At 40.5% G+C, this 22451-nt stretch overlaps 2 protein-coding genes across 3 annotated transcripts in view; one reads left to right on the top strand and one right to left on the bottom strand.

Annotated features, from left to right (window-relative positions):
• The first annotated feature begins 75 nt into the window (after window positions 1–75).
• LOC119720115 lies at window positions 76–12620 on the top strand. 2 transcript variants are annotated; one of them, XM_038189662.1, is made up of 14 exons: window positions 76–168; window positions 1557–1739; window positions 2631–2837; window positions 3911–4534; window positions 5025–5114; window positions 5343–5423; window positions 6098–6194; window positions 6597–6685; window positions 7517–7619; window positions 8302–8484; window positions 9030–9179; window positions 10523–10652; window positions 11541–11608; window positions 12340–12619. In XM_038189662.1, the coding sequence occupies exons 2-14, from the start codon at window positions 1594–1596 to the stop codon at window positions 12370–12372; spliced, it is 2001 nt and encodes a 666-aa protein (XP_038045590.1). In that variant the 5' UTR covers window positions 76–168; window positions 1557–1593; the 3' UTR covers window positions 12373–12619. The 2 variants fall into 2 exon arrangements, with proteins under 2 accessions (XP_038045590.1, XP_038045591.1); XM_038189663.1 differs by having other exon boundaries at window positions 158–176; window positions 12340–12620.
• Window positions 12621–15600: 2980 nt separating this feature from the next.
• LOC119720113 (sodium- and chloride-dependent glycine transporter 1-like) overlaps window positions 15601–22451 on the bottom strand; it is a 29762-nt gene continuing 22911 nt past the window's right edge. Inside the window, exons 12-14 of the mRNA XM_038189661.1 lie at window positions 20870–21085; window positions 19794–19958; window positions 15601–17998 (exon numbers count right to left, since the gene is read on the bottom strand). Of these exons, the coding sequence (XP_038045589.1) occupies window positions 17774–17998; window positions 19794–19958; window positions 20870–21085 (606 nt within the window). The 3' untranslated portion in view covers window positions 15601–17773. The remainder of the gene's footprint in view (window positions 17999–19793; window positions 19959–20869; window positions 21086–22451) is intronic.

Raw genomic sequence — 22451 nt, 5'->3', positions numbered from 1 at the left:
TAACTTCCTTCATGAAAGCTTACTTAAAAGTTACAAAATTAATCCCATTAACCGACCCTATGTATGCTCCTTTAACTACAGCAGCTGTGTCTGTTTTGGGTTTTGACATTTGCCAAGTCACACCGGGTCAGTGTGATCGTCCTGTGCTAGTCGGTAGCTGTGGAAAAAGTAAGTGTGTAACTGCGAGTGCTTCGTAAAACCAAAAAACAGACATTTTATCCTAAAACATGCTAAAATATGGGAGGGGGGGGGGGTGTAAAAATAGGCTTTTTAACTAGTTTTACTGACATGACTGAAATACACTGAATGTTAACACAATGGTTAAAGGGGCACTAGCCGGCCTAGGTCCTGAAATCCCCGAAAATGTTATGTTTTGGATTGTTTACTTAGCCTATTTGAAACATCTGGTGGAAGCTCCAGGAAACCAACCTAGGCCCTAATGTCTTACCGTTCCCGAGAAAAGAAAAGAAAAACCGCTTGTTTGCATTGGACATGACGGAGTACGAATACGTTATTTCTTGCCGTTCTCAGTGACAGTGTACGATACACACGTTGTGTGTCTCGGGAACAGTGGTGACCAATCACCAATGCAAAAAAATGGTTTCTTCAACGTCCGCAAAAGGTGAACGCTTTACGAATGAAATCACAACTAGCATCCAAACAGCTCGAATTTATGGTGTCGCAAAAGTGGGCCCCGAAATTCACGCATGCATAATACAGGAATTACTCAAAAATGCCCAGTTTTGAAAGGATAGTTGTGTGGATGTGTATATCCTACTTTTAAATGTTATTTCCGATGAACATCATCTCTAAATATGAATTTTTTACATCATGTTGGAATTTTCGTAGTGGCTATCGTTACGGCAGCCCTAATGAAACTTTCAACTGCTATCATTATGGCATTGCAATTACACTATTGCCAATCTATTTCACATGAGTGCCTGTCCAATCAGAGTGCTTCAGTAGCTCGATTGGTTAAAGGTTCAGCTAGGCCCACTAAAGTATCAGACTATGCGGAAGGTTCCGGGGAATCAAAATTCGCGCGGCGCAGTTGTTGATTTTTTAATTTTTTTTTTTCATTTAATAGTTTTCTTAAATTTTAATGTTGTTAATCAATAAATGTTTTCTTTTTTGTAATCAGTAGCTTTTTGGCAGATTTTCGGATTTTCTTTAGAAGGGAAATAAAGTCCAAGAACCATTTGGTTGATAGTCTGGTTCCAACAGCCAAAGATCATGACATTGAATACTATGAGGTCAGGGAACCAGACGGTTCCATAACGATAGTTGAAAATCGCATTACGGCTGCCGTACTGATAGCCACTGCGTACATTTTTTCCCCATGAACATGATCAATCAATCGATCAATTATTCAATCAATGGGAAATAGCATAGGCCTAGACTAACAAATTACATTTTGACAAAGAATGTGCAAAAATGTTAGTCATATTGCGAAGAATACCCTTTATACAATTATAGATAAAACAAATGATAAAAACAAATGGGCCTTGAAAATGTTCTTCATTTTTTAATGTGTTATTTTCTCTACGTTACTCTAGAAAATATTTTCAGCAGTTTTAGCAGCACACTGCCACCATGTCAGCGTCGGTGAGAAACACAGGGAGGGCGACCAACGGCAGTCGACTACCAGCCGTGAACTCGGCTTTGAAGGTCCGGTCAAAAAAAGAGCTTGGAATGTTGAAGGGCGCCCTCACTGAGCAGCTGCGCCAGGATATGAAGAGGTCATTTTTGATTGATTGAAATAATGGGCCGATGAGCTTGCAGCTAGCTCAAGAAAATATTATTATAGGTCCTAACTATTTTGTAAATAATGTGATAATTAATTAACCAGTTCGCGCCAGGATTATTTTGACAGGAACGAAACGAGGTGCCGGATTACTTTTCACCCGACCTCAAGCCAGGCGGGTTGAAGCCATCACCCTCAAGCAACTCTGTCACATTGACGGCCTCGCTCGCTGCGAGCGGGTCGCTGACAGATATTTCTGGCCTCTCTCCCTGCGTGTTTATCTGTCATCTGTTCCGAATACCGCACTCTTCTAACCAGGGCGAACTAGTTAATTTATTTAGTCTGTTTGGAAATTGGAAGGTTTTGGACATTTTGAAACAGATATTTTGGGACACAACTTTGATGACGGACAGTTCTTCAAAAGGACAATCATTCAGACTTATTCATTTTACTGTCATTTGGAAATTTATTTTGCACACTAAAATTTAAAAAACCTTTTCTATCTTAGCAAAGTTGATAATAAGCAGGACAAGTTCTTCTCAGAACTAATATCTTCTAAGCAGTAGTTATTACCACATGGTGTTACCGCAAACCGAAACGATAACCTTTCTATCGTTTGATCATTCACAGACAGTTAAAATTTCTTGCACTTTCCCTGCCGTGTATTTGTATACAGACTAGTAAAAAACGGTCAGATCACATTCTTGCAAGCACCGTGACTAGTCAAATTCCATCAACAGACAAAAGAGGTAACTGGTAGGTACAGCTGGCATATCAATCACCTCCAGTCAAACATGTCTATCAAATAACAAGGGATTATGAACTGTTTAAAACAGTCACTTGATTGATTTTAACATTTCTCCGTCTTTGTCTGTTTCGTCACCAGGTTGTTGGATGACGGCACCTTTGCAGACCTGATATTAATTGTCGAGTCGGAGAGAATCGCATCGCACTTGCTGCTCTTGCGGTTTCGTCTGGCCGAGTTTGTTGCGTCAGTGGTTGAGCCTAGGATGGCCGGGAAGGAGGGAGATGCTACCGTGGCCGATTTGTCTGGTCTGGGCGTAACTGCCATGGATCTGAAGAACTTGCTGAGGTTGGGTGACCCTTCATCGCAGACTTCTAATCATAAGCTGGTCACAAGTCATTCATAAGCTAGTCACTAATCATCACAAGTCATTCATAAGCTAGTCACAAGTCATCACAAGTCATTCATAAGCAGTAGTCACAACAAGTCAATTATAATTTAGTCAGTCATAAGTCATCACAAGTCATTCATAAGCTAGTCACTAAACATCACAAGTCATTCATAAGCTAGTCACAAGTCATCACAACTCATTCATAAGCTAGTTACCAGTCATCACAAGTCATTCATAAACTAGTCACAAGACATCACAAGTCAATCATAAGCTAGTCAGTAGTCACAACAAGTCAATTATAATTTAGTCAGTCACAAGTCATCACAAGTCGGTTGTAAGCTAGCTACTAGTCTTTTTTTTATCGATTTATTTCGTGTTATTTTACCAGGGTAGCCCCATCAGTTGTCAATGAACTGTTCTCCCTGGGGGCCCTGGATTACATAAAAACATGATATAATAACAACAAAAATTACAAAAAACACAATAAAAGACATAATGAATGTATTACTAAAAATAACCCAAGGAATTAAAACCGCACAAAATTAAAACCCTAAATTACAACAGATGATGTACAACCCAAGCAATTAAAACCACACAAAATAAAAACCCTAGATAAAAACAGACGATGTATAGATAAACAGATTCAAAATGGAACATTAATTCCGAGTTAAAAAATTCCATTATCTTGTTTAAAATGATTTCCCTTGTCCGTTAATTAAAAGGCAACTGTTCTTAAAATGCAAACCATATGTAAAACCCGAGTCGTCACACGTCTTTCGTAACGTTTGTCACAGGTCAATTACAAGTCAATCACTAGTCGAGTCAAGCTATATAAGTTAACCGCAAAGAAGGCATTCACTAGTTATTGATCAAAAGTTGCTACTTGTGATTTGACTATTATAGACTTACGATGGATTGAATTTACAACTCTGCTTTATCCACAAAATCTTTCAAATCTAAAGGAGTTTTTACGTGGTTGCCTAATCTTGAGAAAACAATAACTGAAGATGTTCCCTTGCATTCATTTCAGAGCTGCCTATACAGAAGACAATGCCATCCCTTTCTGGAATGTGTTTCGGGACACGATGAAGTCACATGACGCAGCTGAACCAATGGAATGCGAGGCGACCAAAGTCGACTCCGACCAACGTATGGACAACGAAGAACACACTTCAGAAGCCAGTGGAATAAACGATCAGGTATCCGTCCAGCCACAAGAGGTTGCTTCAGTTAAAAATCCACTGGAAATGAATGAGGCTGATGCTGGGAACCTGACCGCTACTACAGGTGAATCAACCATGGAAGTTTGTGAGTATGTTGGCTTGGAAACCACGGCGGGGGTAGAACCAGGCACCACAGGACAGAAGGTTCCAGAACAGCCAAATATAAAAACCAAACAAGCTTCGGACCGAAGTCAATCAGGCAAGAGTCCTAAAAACTCCAAGTTTGCGAACAAACGTGCAAGAACGCACTCCGAGAAGTCTGCCAAAAGTGACCACCTGTCTGCAGAAGCCAAGCCGAAGTCTTCCAATACCGACAACAGGTTGCCTGCTGCGGCGTGCCATTTAGGCAGGGATTTATTACGAATTTTCACCCAGGATTCTGGTCATGACATCATCATCAAAGTGGATGGGAAGGAGATACCTGCACACAGGTAAACTTGAGGTAAAGTGTCCTACTTAGGGACACAAGTAATACTCTTGTATTGCTCATGTCCCTAAGGAGGACACTTTACCTTAGTTTTATTCTAAAGTTAATGAGTCAACCAGAGGTCTTCCGTTAGTGTCCTCCTTAGGGACATGAGCTGTACGCAGGTAAAATTGAGGTAAAGTGTCCTTCTTAGGGACACGAGCAAAACTCTTGTATTGCTCATGTCCCTAAGGAGGACATTTTACCTGACTTTTATTCTTAAGCTAATGAGTCAACCAGAGGTCTTCCGTTAGTGCCCTCCTTAGGGACATGAGCTTTACGAGCCATACTCTTGTATTGCTCGTGTCCCTAAGGAGGACACTTTACCTTAGTCAACCAGTGGTCTTCCATTGAACTTTCTAAAGCTCGCCCGATGGTGATACTACTCTCTTTAAGTACATAAGTGTACAAAAATGAACATCAAAGTAGCAAACTGTTCAATTTTCCCTTTTCAGATTCATGTTGTGTGCCAGATCACAGTACTTCTCCGCCATGCTGGAGGGAAGTTGGAGAGAAAGCAGCTCATCGGAGGTTGAACTCACAGGGTTAGCTGATAACTTTCTTCATTTCGTATTTTTGGAATTTTGTTCAGTTATATTTTGGGGAAGAGGAATTACAGTTATTTTATTATGCAAAAGAGAAGTGCTTTGGATGTCATTCCTGGAAAGGAAAATCTTTAAATATAAAAGAAAGCCTTTTTTATGGTATTTTTACATTTCTTATTTTTTTGTGTTGAAGCATCTAACTTTTGGTCTTTATTTGTTTCTTTGTAGGTTTAGTCATGCTGCAATGATGCTTGCGTTGCAGTTCATCTATGGAGGCGCTTATGAACTTCCAGATGGCATTGTATTAAGGTATGCTAAGTCCATCACAAGTCCATCACAAGTCTGTCACAAGTCCATCACAAGTCCATCACAAGTCCATCACAAGCCCATCACAAGGCCATCACAAGTCCATCGCAAGTGCATCGCAAGTCCATCGCAAGTCCATCGCAAGTCCATCACAAGCCTATCACAAGTCCATCACAAGTCCACCACAAGCCCACCACAAGTCCATCACAAGTCCATCACAAGTCCATCACAAGTCCATCACAATCTACCACAAGTCCATCACAAGTCCAACGAAAGCATCACAAGGCCATCACAAGTCCATCACAACTCCTTCACAAGTCCATCACAAGTCCATCACAAGTCCATCACAAGTCCATCACAAGTCCAACACAAGTCCAACACAAGTCCATCACAAATCCTTCACAAGCCCATCACAAAGTCCATCACAAGTCCATCCCAAGTCCATCACAAGTCCATCACAAGTGCATCCCAAGTCCAACACATGTCCATCACAAGTCCATCACAAGTGCATCACAAGTGCATCGCAAGTCCATCACAAGTGCATCGCAAGGCCATCACAAGTCCATCACAAGCCTATCACAAGTCCATCACGAGTCCATCACGAGTCCATCACAAGTCCATCACAAGTCTATCACAAGTCCATCGCAGGACATAATCATGTATTTGTTTCTCCATAGGGAATTGCTGTACCTGGCGGACATGTATGGCCTGGACGTGTTCAAGAAAGTCATTGAGCTCAAGCTGAGAAAGGACTACTGCCATTTCTTCCATAAGGTTTACGGTTATTTTTTTTTTCTGAAATGACCTGAAACCAAAACTAACTTCCGGTTTGCTCAATTGCTTTGAAAGATTGGGTTGGTTCTAGATTTGTGTTTGCGTCATCCTATAAGGTAGAAAAACTTTATTGATAAACCTCCCTCCAAAAACGACCAACAAAAAACGAAACAAAAAAAACATAACAAAATCTGGGAGAACCACCAACATAGGGCTGGATAGCTCAGTTGGTAGAGCACTGGAACGGTAATCCGGAGGTCGCAGGTTCAAACCCTGCTCACATATTTGTATTGGATAGGCCTTTGTAAATTATTGGGTAAACATTTAAATGTTGAAAGATGCATGATCGTTTTGAAAATCGTTTGCCGAATTAAACATAGATTACCATCCTTTAATCAACAGCCTTGTAGTGTGTGCTTAGAGCGCATCCCAGAATGCCTTGCGTTAACCTCTGACCTCGACCCTTCCAATCTCTGTGATGATATCTTCAGGTAAGTGTCTGATAAGAGACATTCCTTCTACTCAGGTTGGCGAAGTGGTACTTTCCTCGCCTTCCACCGCTGTGACCCGGGTTCGAATCCCGCCTGGGCCAATATGTGGATTGGGATTTCAGTCCCTGCCTGATTCTGTGGGTTATCCCCAGAATATTCTTCTGGGCTTTTCCTCCCACCTCTAAAACTGTAACTTCTTCTCATTGTCTTCTCTCCATTTATCCATCCTGTTATTGGCGCTTGCGCTATTGGATGTGGCTGAAATAAAATGAAAATGAATAAACTGAAAAACTTGACAAGATCATATAGCTGATATAGCATCTTAAAATAATAACAATTTGGCCTCTACCATACACATGTACCCATTTATACCCCTGGGTGGAGAGAGGCAATTGTAGTAAAGTGTCTTGCCTAAGAACACTAACACCATGATTCGTGTCTGATAAGAGACATCTCTTTCACTTGACAAGATCAGCCTGTTCATATAGCATCTTGAAATAAGGGCAATCTAGCCTCTACCCTGCACAGGTACCCATTTATACCCTGGGTGGAGAGAGGCAATTGTAGTAAAGTGTCTTGCCTAAGAACACTGACACCAGGATTCGAACCCACGAACCATTGCACACAGGTCAGAAGCACTTACCATTGGACTATGATGTGTTTCAAACGATTGTTTCAGATTTTAGCCTTCTGTGTTGTTGTGAGATACACATGGGTTGGATCAAAATGGTAAAATTGTCTCAGAAAATGTCTCACAAAAATTTAGAAATCCCTCACTAGACCGTTATTTCACCCGCTTCATCTTTTTATTCGCCCGTGATTTTATCCCAGCTGGCTGATTCAATATCTGGACCGTGCCTGGGCCCAGAAGACTTTTGCTGCTCTACCTCCGGACTTGCTCTTCAAATGCAGGGAGTTAACGGTCCAGTCATTCGTGAGTTTGCATCATGTCCCTAGATCCTTAATGCGATAAATCGGTAGTGGGCAGTAAAGTTATACGTTGCGTTGCATCCAGTATTTCGTGCAGTGCACAGTATCTATAAAGAATGCAACTTTAATACATTTAATTCAAATGTACATGAGACAGTTTACCAATTCCTAATGGTCGAGAGCCTGTCACGTGGGTTGTTTTGAACAGTTGATAAAACACCAGCTGGCTGGTTTTAAACACTTTTCCGGTGTCATATGAAATTTGGACTCTTATGAAATCTGGTTGAACTTGGTTGAACGTTCACAATCTTCACTTAGGCATGTGCAATATTACCAATGAGTCCGTAGTTCATAGAGTCCTAAATTCACACTACACCGGCACCGCTGCATTCTGCGCCACTTGTGCAGTACGCGTACCAATCTCCATATAAGGAGATTTTCAGTACTACTCACGAGAGGCACATACCACGAACACAGCTAGAGGGGTGTTTAAAAACATGAAGTAAAATTGTTCAACAAAACTGGGGGCAATTTATTATTTATGACTTGTTTTGACATTTTGATCGAAAGGTATCTATGAATGGGAATAAATCAGTCGTCAATTTCCTTTTCTTCTTTCTTGGTGTACATGTAGTCTTGACAATCAGCCGTCAGTTTCTTTATTTTCTTACTTTGTGTACATGTAGTCTCCTGAATCAGCCGTCACACTGCTTCTCCAGATAGACAAGCTGGTCTGTAGCCTACCTCAAGTTAGCTGGACCAAGGCCGTTCATTCTGCAGCCGTACATCTGCAAGACGCCTGCGTGCAGTACACTGCCACGATCTTCATGGAGATCGTCAAGCAAACGGAATTCTTGAGTCTGCTTGAGGTTAGCGACCAATCTTCAAAGAGTTGCTAAATAAAACCACACAATTATACCAAACGCAGAAAAGACAAGACATTCCAAAATAGGTTGTTTTTGGGAAAAATGACCCAACCACACTGCATGCAACTGGGAATTTAGAAAAAAATGAGGACATTCCAAAACACACAAGACTTTGTACGGTGTTTTTCAATTTGTAATGGCATTCATGAGAAGTCAAAAACGAGGAAATCAGCAGTATCATTTATACTCCTGGGTGGAGAGAGTCAAGTGTGGGTGAAGTGGCTTGCCCAAGGACACAACATATGACCAGCAGCTGGATTCCAACCCCTGACCCTCTGATCATGAGTCACTAACCCCAACCACTAGACCCCACTCCCCTGTAAAGTATCACGCCGAGTATAAACGCCAATGAACGAGCTAAAATCTGGCCCATTGTATACGCCACAAATGACTACCAGTGAATAGCCAATCTGAATAATTGAATAGAATTTCGTGCACTCTGGGTCCATCTTTACTACGCTTGCCTTGTCTGGTTTCCCGTTCAACAGGGCATGAATTGGAAGAAGGATCTCCTGGAGCCAGTCTTTAATCGCGTGGTGCCTTCTATGACGTCAGACACGGCCAACGCCACGTTCCTCGCGTTACATTCCCTCCAGGCTGTTCTGACCGAGACCTGTGAACCGGGAAGCTGGCATCCGGTAAAACATACAACCATTAAAAATGATCACGATTTTAAAAGTTTAATTTTTATAAAGAGTGTTAAAAAGTTCAAGATCTACTTTAAGAGTTGAACTTTTTCAGAGTTTTAAAAAGTTCAAGATCTACTTTGAGCTGAAGAAAGAAAACAACCGGAGCAGGGTTTGAACCTGGACCCCCGGAACACGATACCATTCTTCTACCGTATCTGAGCTGTCCAGCTGCAAGTCAAAACCATCATAGTGTTCTAGAGGTCGAAGGTTCAACCCTACTCCAGTCAATTTTAGTGTTCAACTTTTAAAATTATTATAATTTACCTAGTCAATTTCCTTTCAGTGATTTATTTGAAAGTAATAAAATGGTGACAGTTTGGAAGAAGACTTCATAGGACTAGATTTAACGAGTCACTGAATTTGTGCCTTTTTTTTTTTTTTTTTTTTTTCATTTTTATCGAACTTTCGCGGTCAAAAGACCGAATTGCGGTTCAATGTACAAAGATTAAAAGTTATCACTTATATAAAAACACCATTAAAACATTATTAATTAAAATTACACACACACAAATTTTGACCAAAAATACATATACAATACATTTAAAAGCATACTTAACATTAAAATCACATTAACATTTTCAGATTGTGAAAACAAGAAAAAGAAAGAAAAAAAAACAAACGGCACTATACAATAATAAAATAAAAATGGTCCAGCCTTTTTCAAAATCCAACCGGCAGTTGAAATTTAGGGGTGGTATATATCCTGGAGAGTATTTTTTTATATAATTTGTTAATTTTTGGTATTTTTTTTAATTTTTTTTTTTCCTTTTTTGTTTAGGTAATGTGATTATTATAAAACTGTTGACAATCAAGTGCGCATACATGCGTTTAGTAGTTTTGTAAGGTACGGGACAGTACTTTTGGAGTACCATTCCACCTTTATTTTAGGTTCAATGAACTGTCGTCTTTGTCTTAGTTCCATGGCATGAACTCTACTGTTTAGGGGGTACCAACTCTTAAAACGATCAGAAGCAACACAAGATTTGGCAAATTGTAGACAAAGATCTTCCCTCCTGTTAGCCAAGGTTTTCATACTAAATCTAGACAATGCATGATCATAAGTGGAGTGATCCTGATCCAAGATTATCTTAAATGCCCGTTTTTGGATTGCTTCAATATATGATGTTTGATTTGATGTAAAACCAGAGTGCCACACAGGGCTCGAATCAAAAATTGAGCGCCATCATATTTACTATCACAAACGATGACTTTGATTTTTATTTTTCACCATGTGTAAAGAATCTTCCTGGTGTCAGAGTCATCAATGTATCTTTCGGGGTTTTTTTCTTCAGGATGCGGTGCCCATGGTCAATAAGTTATACTCACAGTGCTACAATTTCATGGTCAGCAACGCCAATCGCATGGCCCAGGCCAGAGGCTGGAAAGGACTACCTGAAGATCTTAGAAAACGGATCAAAGAAGGTTAGTGCAAGATAATTCCAGATCGCAATTTTGAAATGGGAGTTCGGCAATGGGTCATTTCATTAGCATTGAGGGCGCCGTTTCTTCACCATTTTCTTGGATATAAACAGAAGGGCTGTGCATTGGAACCAGGTACCCGAGCACCGAACCATTGATCTCAATTTTACATGTCCAGCATATTTTACAACTTGACCCCAGATGACCTTTGACCTTGGTGTGTGACCTTTGGCAGCATTATCATATAAAGGTTCCCATGTTGCATCAATGACCCCAGTTTGGTTTCAATTGGACATCAACTTTTCAAATGAGACCAATTTTACCAAACTTTAACCAAAAGAACACATACATGTGGATGTACATACATACATGTACATGCGTACAGACATAGTGATCGCATTCCTGAACAAAGTCCAGGCGAGACAAAAGTCCAGGCGCGACAAAAAAAGTTCAATTCCCAACGTTTTTTTTTTTTTACGAGCGCTGGCAATGTAATCCAGTCGCGAGACTCTCAAAAGGGTGCATTCCGTTTTCTGAAAATCTATAGTATCCACAGAGCTGAGAGTTCAACAGGTAATAATAGTTATGCACCCTGCTGACGATTTAGAGCAATGTTATTGCTTTAAACGAAAAAAATGCACAAAGACCAAAAGGATCCTTTGAACCTTGAATTTGGAATTTAGTCAGGAGAATTACGTGCAGTACTCGTATTGTTGATTCAAATGCATTCATGTGTGTGTTAGACATGAATGCATTTGAATAGACCCTTAAAATAACAATGGAATTCAGCTGCAGGACAGTGTACATTAGTATTTTTAAATTGAATGCAATTTTGTTTGTCATACAACAATACATGTAGATTTCTAAATCTGTTTTCCGTCGTCTTTGCAGAGGGGGTATTTATCGAAAGTCATGGGAAAGCGCCGGCCCGTAAGCCGGTTCTAAGCAGCTCGTTAAAGGTAAGTGCACTCTCCTCAAGGCTTGGTTCTGGGGAGGAAAAGTAATGGCAGATTTAAATTTACAACACTCGTTTATTATCATTTGCAAACCGGCATTCTGTTCAGATAATTGTTTTTGGAATTCCAAAATGAGTGTGCCTTGATTTTTTAAGATGTCAATCTTTTTTTTCTTCACATAGCCGCACTTTGGCACAGCTGTGACCTTTTTGACTTTTTCGGTTTTTAGAGAGACAAAGTCCGCAAGCTCCGTTTTGATAGTTGGAATAAAAAAGTGTTTTTTTTTCTGGTATATATGGACAAAAAACAGTTGTATTTATTAGTACTATTTTTTTTCTGGGAATGAAACCAAGCATTCCTCAAAAGCGCCCTAGGCACTGTAGCTCGCAAGCCTGAAGAAACCTGTAGAGAGAAGACAATGAGAAGAAATTACAGATTTAAAAGTGGGAGGAAAACCCCAGAAGAATATTCTGAGGAAAACCCACGGAATCAGGTAGGGACTGAAAACCCAATCCACATGTTGGCCCAGGGGGGTTTGAACCCGGGTCACAGCGGTGGAAGGTGGGGAAAGTACCGCTACGCCAACCTGACTCCCTTGTTGAACAGATCAGAGGAACGATATCTGATATAAATTTCTCGCCCCCCCCAACAGCGTCACTTTCATAAAATTACAACAAATGCTGCAAATGTCCACAACTTTTTTAAGTTCCAAAATATTCTTGTTTACAAATCAGGGCAAAACCAAATCTGGCGCAAAGGGGACGTGAGAAGCCAGCTGAAAATTTGGAAGGTGCTTTTTCAGAAAACTGTGGAAACTGCTTACACAACAGTGCTGACGATTTCAGCAGGAAAGCTGAGCCAGCCCTTAGTGTATTAAGTCAGTGTGTATTAAACATTACATAAAACAAATTATTTCTTAAAGGGAATATACAACACTTGTGAACATCAAAAAACAAATCTACCAAATTATTATGAAATACGTTACTGGACTGTTGGTGAACGACAGTCTAAAGCATTCTGTAAAATCACGGCACCTGGTGTGCTGTCATTTTCAAGAAAAGTGGTATTTTTTTATCAATTTCCAACACCGGTCGGCTGACCAGCGTTGGAAAAAGAACGCTGGTCGGTCGACCAACGTTGGAAAAAAACTGGCTTTTTAAAAATACTGCTCCCAATTTACCATATTTACTTAATAGTCTGCATTTTGTTTGCAATCGATTACACACCTATGAATGGGTACAAGCCAGCTAAACTGGTTCCCTGACCTTACAATTCCATGACGTCTATCAGTTCCTCCATTTCACCTTAAGTGGGGTCAGGGAGCCAGACTACATGAACATGATTGTTTTTCTTGGGTTTTTCCAGCATCTCCGAACCCAAAACTTCAAACAAAATCAGTGTAACAACATTTGCTATAAAATACTAATCTATCCATTTCTGAAAATTACAGCAAAAGGAAATGTTGGTATATTCCCTTTAAATTCAGAACTCAGTGAAGCTGTTTTGCTCATTTGTACGGGCTGTGCATGTATGTGTTAGCTACTTCCATCGATGCTATTTATCAATATTTTTTTATTAAACATACTTAACTTTTATATAAAATTTCAGGGCCTTCACAATGTAATCGTGTGCAATGTTTACTTATGTACAATGTGCATGTAGTTCTGTGAACTTTTTGGAGGGTTTAGTCTAGTCAGGTGCACATTACCAAAGCTGGTGAATGTATTATCGGTGTGTGTGATACTTCCATTGAGATCTGTGGTACCAGACATCTCAGGACCAAACATTTATATGTATTTTTTTTTTCATATCAAAGTTGGTTTTGTACGAAAAATAAAAAAAAATCCTAGCTTTTCACTTAAATCCCTTGAGATATTATTGCAGATCACTCTAAATTAAAAAGCCTAAAGACTTGTTTACATTTTCATATTATTTTGTACGTTTCAAGAATTGTTTTGTCCAATTTAATTATTTAAGTGTTTGGTAATGTATGAATAAAACAAGCTGCCATGTAATTGCATAAGAGAATAAATGTGTGATTGGGAGGTATTAAACACTGTGTTTAAGACTGGTTGGAGTCCGGAATGCTTATAATTACCCAAGCCGAAGGTGAGTGTAATTATCAGCATCCAGATTGTTCATAAATACCTTTTCGTTCAAAAAATCTAACCTTTTCAGTCAAAAAGATACCTTTAAGTAAGTAGGTACTTTTTCAGATACATGTTGTAATTACCAATGTTCCCAAATGCCTTAAAGGTACACTCCGTCCTGCAAAATGCCCAATCGGGCTACAAGACGTGTTTCAAACGAAATGTTAATTGGAAAGAGTATTTAAAAGTAGAATAACAGCGTCCATACAACCATCCTTTTAACAATTCTTGGCCATTCTTGCTAGAAAGAATTTCAGGGGTCAAAACTTTCACTCTCAAAAAATGAGCTGTTCCACTAAATCCATCACATGCTGTGGATGTGCAGGAAACAACATGTGTGTACTGTGCTGTGTACATAATGTGTACCCACAGAGTTTAATATATTAAATTACTAGAGCGCTAACTCATGTACGAAGTGATGCCTGCTGGGCACATCCATGTTTGTACACAAACCTATGGAGAACTAGAAATTTTGTACATATTTTGTACGTCTATTTGCCGATACGCCCAAAACAGAACGCACGATCAGCTAAATGAGCGTGTCATTTTGCTCTACGCAAACAGCGCCACGTGTGCACGTCCCTCCGCTGCAGATGCTTTTTCGCCGTGACGTTTTTTTAACCGTCATGACGCGCTTCAGGCATGCAATTTTCCTCGGATCAGCTGATTTCCTCTTTTTTTACTTCTGATGTGTGCCATTGAAAATAGAAAAACACTGTACAAAGTCTGGGAAAAATGTGAATTTCCTCTTTTTTTTGTGATTTCCCAGTTGCATGCCTGGCACTTAAGTTGTTTGCGTATCTTCTACTTGCGCATTGCATTTAGAGTACACCTTAAAATTCAATCCATCTAATTTGATTGTGTTCTACAAACACGCACATAAATTCAAAATGTCTGCGCCCAGAGCAGCTTCAAAGCTTCTCCGCGCGCAAGAATGAAGAGTTAGTATGTTAATATAGCTCTATGTGTGTACCGCACATTAAATTGTCTGACATAGGCACAAAAGCTAGGGACAATGTTCAAGATGGAGACGGCAAATTCACGGCTGAAAAAATAACATACGCGTATGCCAAAAATAATGTCCGCCGCGTTGTAAGAAAACAACCGGGGTGTTTTCGTCTTTTCTCAGTAACAGTGCAACATTCAGTTAGTTTCCTTTCAACCAGACTTTTGAAATAGGATAAGTAAACAATCTTAAAAAATGAATATTCCGGCGATTAGCCAGTTCACGTCAGGTGTCGTGTATACACGCAAAGGTTTTGCAGTATTCGGAACGGATGATGGATAAACTGGCAACGAGCGAGGCCGGAAATATCTGTCTGCGACCCGCTCGCAGCAAGCGAGGCCGGAAATATCAGAGTGTGCTACCCGCAGATGCTGGCTTGAACCCGTCTGACATCAAGGGCCAAGTTCGGGCAAGGACCATTAGTCGACTAGTGGTTGATTTGTGACGTACCTTACGCCTGCGCACTAATAGCAACGTGCGAACGTCTCTAGTCAAACGCTGGTCAAAATGTCATCGCAAAACGTCTGGAGCCTGGCTCCCTGCTTGCGTTATGAATGCGCGCGGCTATTGGTTACCAGCTAAGCAACCAACCCCAGTAGGCTGGTTCCAAATAGTCGACTAGCGTAGTCAACCACCGTCGACTAGACAGAGTTCGGGCAAACGTTAGTTAACCATTGGTCAACTATAGTCCTTGCGCGAACTTGGCCCAGGTTTGTGAAAAACAATCCCTGGGTCTGGTCAATGTCATAATAATCCCGGCGCAAACTGGTTAACATGAAGAACATTAGTATTCACTAAATGTTACATGAAACAAAATAAAAGTAAAAAGAAAATGAAAATGAAATAAACAAAAACTGATGAATTTATTCCTTCCACTCGATATAACATAATCCTCAAAGTAATTCCGACTCAAATGAAAGTTAAATGCCTACAACTTTATGGTATGATTGGGATATTGTTATCTGAAAAGTACCCAAAGTTGTCAGCAATCCTACAAATTATCTCAGTATTATACACCAAATATCATTTGTTTAATACATGTTGATAAAAAAAAAATACCGAAATATACACACATTAAACATCCACTTCAGTTAAAGTCATCTACAAATGTTTTCTACAAATTCCTGATATATTCAAGTTATTTCCAAGACTTTACAGATAAATGTTAAGAACTCCAAAAATATTTAAGACCTATCTGTAACAAATGTTGTGCATAGAAAAATAGTTTGAAAAATATATATATTACAACACACATTACATTCACAAAAAATAAAGTACACGTGAGTTTCGAACACTTCAAATTTCTCCAGCTGATCGAGGCCAAAAAATATTGTTCCTTGCTTCTGGTCGTCTAGCTTCAGATGCTGAAACTTGGCATTTCTTTTTTCGTTGCTTTGAAATAATCCGATGCCAGCCAATATTTGAAAAGTATCACTCGGTGTTTTTTCAAAAGACTTTTCAGGATGTAAGCATTTGCCTGTTTTGTTTTGTGGCAAACTTCGGTGACCCCCTAATATTTTCCAGCTATTTAGATCTTGGACTAAGAACCAGATATGATTTTTGGCTTTAAGATTGAAGATGATCAAAACACACTATCTAACACTGTCATATCATTAAAACTACTACGATTCAGTTAAAGTTAATATTTACTTACAGTTTCATAATTTCAAATACTTTTCCGAGGGGGATCATTTGTGGTTAGTATAAGACAAATCTACAGGTGTGCTCATAATTGTCAAGCTTTCGAAGACAACTCTGGTAAAACAGATGTGAAAAAATAGAGATTTACTCACCCCTTCTGATATATACACATTTCAATTTTAAGAACAAAATAGATGTATTCTCAGTGTGCAAGATACTTTATATCCCGATTATGTAATGACAAGATTATACATTGTCATCAGCAGTCCATATCTAAGGTTTAGTCCATTTCTGTTGTCGCGTAGGTGCATGTACATAAAACTATTTAAAATATGTCCATTCTCAGCTACAATAATTTGTACACATTTGAAATCACATGAAAACACATGCTTGTTAATTTGGTAATGGCGATAGCTAGAGTCAGCAGTTGTGACAATGTATTTACACGATTCCTGTATTTCCAAGTGAAATTATAACACACTATCCACAGATTCTGTATCTTGCTTGGCCGAGAGCGCGTCACGTGGCATTTGCTATTTTTGCTATCTTGCTGTGCACGGCCAAAAGTACAATACCTGTAGCAACCAAAGTACCATGTATTCGCGCAACAATTGATATTTTGTGGAAATGCATACGGGTGTGCGCGGTGCGCGTATTGTTCCCAAGAGCTAGCACTACAGAGCTGCGTTTGAACATTTCATGAAGGGGTAGTTTGGAAAAGTGAGAGTAAATATTCAACTTATGTCGCATTCAAATAGAAGTACACTTTAATTGTCTTTAGACACTATGCTTGACAGGGACAGTTGGACCCAACTCATCAAGTCATCATGATTACGAATGAATGAAGAAGAAGATGATTAAATTAATCAGTTATCACTTAAAATCAAGCAGAATCTGTGGGAGAGGTGTTACAAAACAAATATTGACTGCTTTGTCTTGTGGTGTAATAAAAGTAGCCTCCCTCGGTGATCCATGGAGCATTCTATTTTCCCTCGGCTTCGCCTAGGGACAAAAAGAATGCTTCATGGATCACCTCGGGAGGCTAGCTTACTACACCACATGAAACAGTCAATAGTTGTATACTATATCCTTTTGCAAAAAAAAAAACACACAGTACCAGAACCGATGTATGCAAACGAGACTATAATCCGAGTATCAGAACAATTACTTGAAGTAAACATAACATAAACATCAAACTAAGACCATAACTTCTTTTTTTTCAAGCGTTATCTGTCCAACACCTACTTTATTTTTTAGAAAAATCAAAATCATTAACAAATTATTCAAAAACAAAACAAAAACTCCGCATATTATTGTGTTGACACAAGATGTATCAGTCTGATCATTAGATTGGTGATGATTGGACCATACCTACAGTGGAGCATCATAGCCGGGGTTGTTGATTCCAGTACTGTAGCGGACGGCCGGTGCCTTGCCCATCTCGGCAGTACGGCTAGTGTCGTAGATGTCACCGGTGGGGTTCAGTCGGCCACCGAAGGTAGACCTGTTCTTGGCGTGAGTTTCGTAGGCCTCCAGGCGGAACTTACCCAGCGACGGGCCCCAGTTCTCACGAGGATTGGACATGGCCTCCCAACGCTAAAAATAAAATAACAAAATTAATTAATAAATAATGGTGTGCTTATTATAGCACTTTATACCAAAATAACTTCACAATTATTACCCCCGTTCACCAGGCCATGAGACCGTTTTCTGCAGCAGCGGAATTAGAGCAATCTGGTCTCTACCATAGGCATTCATTATATACTTATTGGTGGATAAAGGTTATTGTGGTAAATGTCTTGCCAAGGAACACAAGCACCATGTTTCCTGTCAGGGTTCGAACCCACATACCATTGTACATGAGTCAGACTCTAACAATTATGGATAGAGCAATTGTAGTAAAGTGTCTTGCCTAAGAATACAAGCACCGTGCTTCCCGTCAGGGTTCGAACCTGTGTACCATCCCACATGAGTCACACATTGGCAATTATGGATAGAGGTTATTGTAGTAAAGTGTCCTGCCTAAGAACACAAGCACCATGTTTCCTGTCAGGGTTCAAACTCACGTACCATTGCACATGAGTCAGACATTCGTACCATTGCACATGAGTCACACATTGGCAATTATGGATAGAGGTAATTGGAGTAAAGTGTCCTGCCTAAGAACACAAGCACCATGTTTCCCATCAGGATTCGAACCCACATACCATTGCACATGAGTCAGACTCTAGCAATTATGGATAGAGCAATTGTAGTAAAGTGTCTTGCCTAAGAATACAAGCACCGTGCTTCCCGTCAGGGTTCGAACCTGTGTACCATCGCACATGAGTCAGACATTGGCAGTTATGGATAGAGGTAATTGTAGTAAAGTGTCCTGCCTAAGAACACAAGCACCATGTTTCCTGTCAGGGTATGAACTGCGTACCATTGCACATGAGTCACACATTGGCAATTATGGATAGAGGTTATTGTAGTAAATGTCTTGCCTAAGAACACAAGCACCATGCTTCCCGTCAGGGTTCAAACCTGTGTACCATCGCACATGAGTCACACATTGGCAGTTATGGATAGAGGTAATTGTAGTAAAGTGTCCTGCCTAAGAACACAAGCACCATGTTTCCTGTCAGGGTATGAACTGCGTACCATTGCACATGAGTCACACATTGGCAATTATGGATAGAGGTTATTGTAGTAAAGTGTCCTGCCTAAGAACACAAGCACCATGTTTCCCGTCAGGGTTCAAACCTACGTACCATTGCACATGAGTCAGACATTGGCAATTATGGATAGAGGTTATTGTAGTAAAGTGTCCTGCCTAAGAACACAAGCACCGTGCTTCCCGTCAGGGTTCGAACCTGTGTACCATTGCACATGAGTCACACATTGGCAATTATGGATAGAGGTTATTGTAGTAAAGTGTCCTGCCTAAGAACACAAGCACCGTGCTTCCTGTCAGGGTTCGAACCTGTGTACCATCGCACATGAGTCACACATTGGCAATTATGGATAGAGGTTATTGTAGTAAAGTGTCCTGCCTAAGAACACAAGCACCATGTTTCCTGTCAGGGTATGAACTGCGTACCATTGCACATGAGTCACACATTGGCAATTATGGATAGAGGTTATTGTAGTAAAGTGTCCTGCCTAAGAACACAAGCACCGTGCTTCCTGTCAGGGTTCGAACCTGTGTACCATTGCACATGAGTCACACATTGGCAATTATGGATAGAGGTTATTGTAGTAAAGTGTCTTGCCTAAGAATACAAGCACCGTGCTTCCCGTCAGGGTTCGAACCCTCGTACCATATTGCAGACGAGTCGGCCATTGGCAGTATCAGTAAGTGTTTTCTAAGACCCGGCAAGGGATTATGGGAACAGAGAGAACAACTCACGTCAGACAAGCTGCCCGGAGTGCGGATGAACTCAAAGATGGCGATGACGGGAATCCAGATGATGGACGAGAGGATCATCATCCAGCCGATGGCACGCGCCCAGGCTGGGTAGTCTCCGTTGTAGGTCGGCTCCGACCAGTTCATCCAGTTGAACATCAGCACAAACTGTGCAGGCAAAACAAAAAAACCCAAAGAATTATGTGTAACCAGGCAGATATGTTGCAAGTATAAGCAATGACTTTCCAAGCAGGGATGTAGTCGATTCCATCACAAGTCCTGTCACAAGTAACAGTGGATGAACAGTAACAAAGGAAAGCCTTTGTCAAAGCTCATTTGAATAGCTTGTGAGTTGAATTGGGACTGGAGGACTTGTGATGGACTTGCAGGGACTTGTGATAGTCTCGACTACATCCCCGTTTCGAAGCCAATTCGACTTCTCACCATTGTAAAGGTAGAGTAGATCATTTGCAGCTATCCAAAAAGTAACTGACCAAATTATTGTTGAAACGCTTACATGGCTTACTTGGTTTTAATAAAGACAGAAATGGCACTAAACTCCCTGTGGAATTATTCTTTCTGGCATACTGTCATTTTGAAGAAAACAATCAAAGAACGCCATTTCCAAAGATGTGTTAAGTGACACATTTTTGGAAATTTCCGTTAGCAGCTCATGGTTTGTAATTCGCCCAATCCGTGAATGGGTGCGCGCAAGTGTTGATACGACGCACACACGCACGGTTGCTGTACTTGTCAGTTCAGTGCGTGACATCGCACTGAACGCTGATTTCGGGCGCAATTCAAAACAGGACTCGGCAACTTTTCAATTGAAACCGAGATCCTAGAATATTGTTTTCTCGGAATATACAGCATTCACAGAGCTAAAAAACTTCATCAGGTTATGGTTGTTAAACCCCCGTCTTTAGAGTTTGAGCACTTTTGTTGCTTCAAAAAAAAAAATGCAGAGACGACAAATGATATACCTGTAATAAGAGAGGGCAAAACTGAATTATGCACATTCTCCCATATCGGACACGCTCACGATGTCTGGTTTCTGGACCTTAAATCAAAACACTCACTGAGAGAAGCGCCGGGGTGATGCAGCACCAGTTGATTGGCCACCAGAGGAAGAGTGGGAAGTCCACCCACCCGCTGCCGATCATGGTACGGATGTCGTTCTTGAAGCGTTTGACGCCGTAGAACCAACTCATGGCGATGCACTCGCAGAGCCCGTAGATGAGCAGGGCGAAGCCCGCACCGTAGCTGTCCATCAGAGAGACCCAGTAGGGTCCGGCCTAAAACAAAAACAAAAGACCGCACAAAATTCTAGTCAATTGTATCAGAATGGCTATATTTTAATACTGGAAGGCTACACAATGGGCCAGATTTAGCCCATTCATTGGCTAAACGGGGTAATCCTATACAACAGCACTGCCAAGTTCTCTTCACCAGCCAACAACCAGGCTACGTCACAAGCGACAGTCGATCAGCGGAGTTCTACTGAACACATGCATATGCTAAGGCCGACTGTAATACGTTCTCAATAATGTGTATTTGAATAAAGTGCACATATCCACCAGTATTGGTGCTCAAGGCACTACATCATTATTACCCTGCTCATTGGGCCAATGAAACATTCCAAAGACAATCTCAGCTCCCTGGGGAGTATACAGCTTCAACGCTACCATTTCTGCGCAAAGCAGTTAAAATCAATCACAATAACCATCACAGGTACCCGTTCACTCCTGGGTGGGGAGAAGCAATGAGTGACAAAGTGCCTTGCCCAAGGGCACACGCATCAATTACCCTAGGCAGGACTCGAACCCATTTCCTGCAGAATTACCTCCACACCACGAGGTCACGACACTCACTTAAAGCTTTCATTTTAGCATTCCATGTATAAAATCTTACCCAAATTTGAAGGGTTCCTTGTTTAAAGAGGTTGTGGAATGCTCGAAGACATTTCCGTCATTTTTCGTGTATATGTAGCCTAAGGTGTGATGAAATAAAAACGACTATTGTTTCTGTCGTGAAATGAGTACAAAAGGTACTTTTGAGAGCTGTTTTTCAGGTCCAGTTTCGACCCGAACGTTCAACTGTGTAAAAGTCGTCGTTGCGGGCAGCAAACAAAACACAGTAAATCGTGACGTAATAAACAGGACTCCCGATGCACAGTAGCATACACGAGTCCTGTTTATTACGTCACGATTTACTGTGTTTTGTTTGCTGCCCGCAACGACGACTTTTACACAGTTGCACGTTCGGGTCGAAACTGGACCTGAAAAACAGCTCTCAAAAGTACCTTTTGTACTCATTTCATGACAGAAACAATAGTCGTTTTATTTCATCACACCTTAGGCTACATATTCAGGAAAAATGACGGAAATGTCTTTGAGCATTCCACAACATCTTTAATGGCCTTGGCCATCCAGAGTAAAAATGTCACTCTCCCCCCCCCCCTTAACATTTCCCTTTTTTTAAGGAATCAAAAATTTAGGGTCAATTTCTCTGAAAAAAATTTCTTCTGGACTTCAACCTGATGATGCAGGAGGCAAGTACTTATTATTATTATTATTATTATTCGGCATAAAAACAAAGAAAGAAACAACACAAATCACAAATTACAAAAAACAAAAGGAAAGCTATACTGTATACAGGGTG

Source organism: Patiria miniata, unplaced genomic scaffold, assembly GCF_015706575.1.
Source record: "Patiria miniata isolate m_02_andy unplaced genomic scaffold, ASM1570657v1 HiC_scaffold_9, whole genome shotgun sequence".
Classification (NCBI taxonomy): domain Eukaryota; kingdom Metazoa; phylum Echinodermata; class Asteroidea; order Valvatida; family Asterinidae; genus Patiria; species Patiria miniata.
The sequence above is the reverse complement of the archived record's forward strand: the minus strand, read 5'-3'. Positions and strand labels throughout refer to the sequence as shown.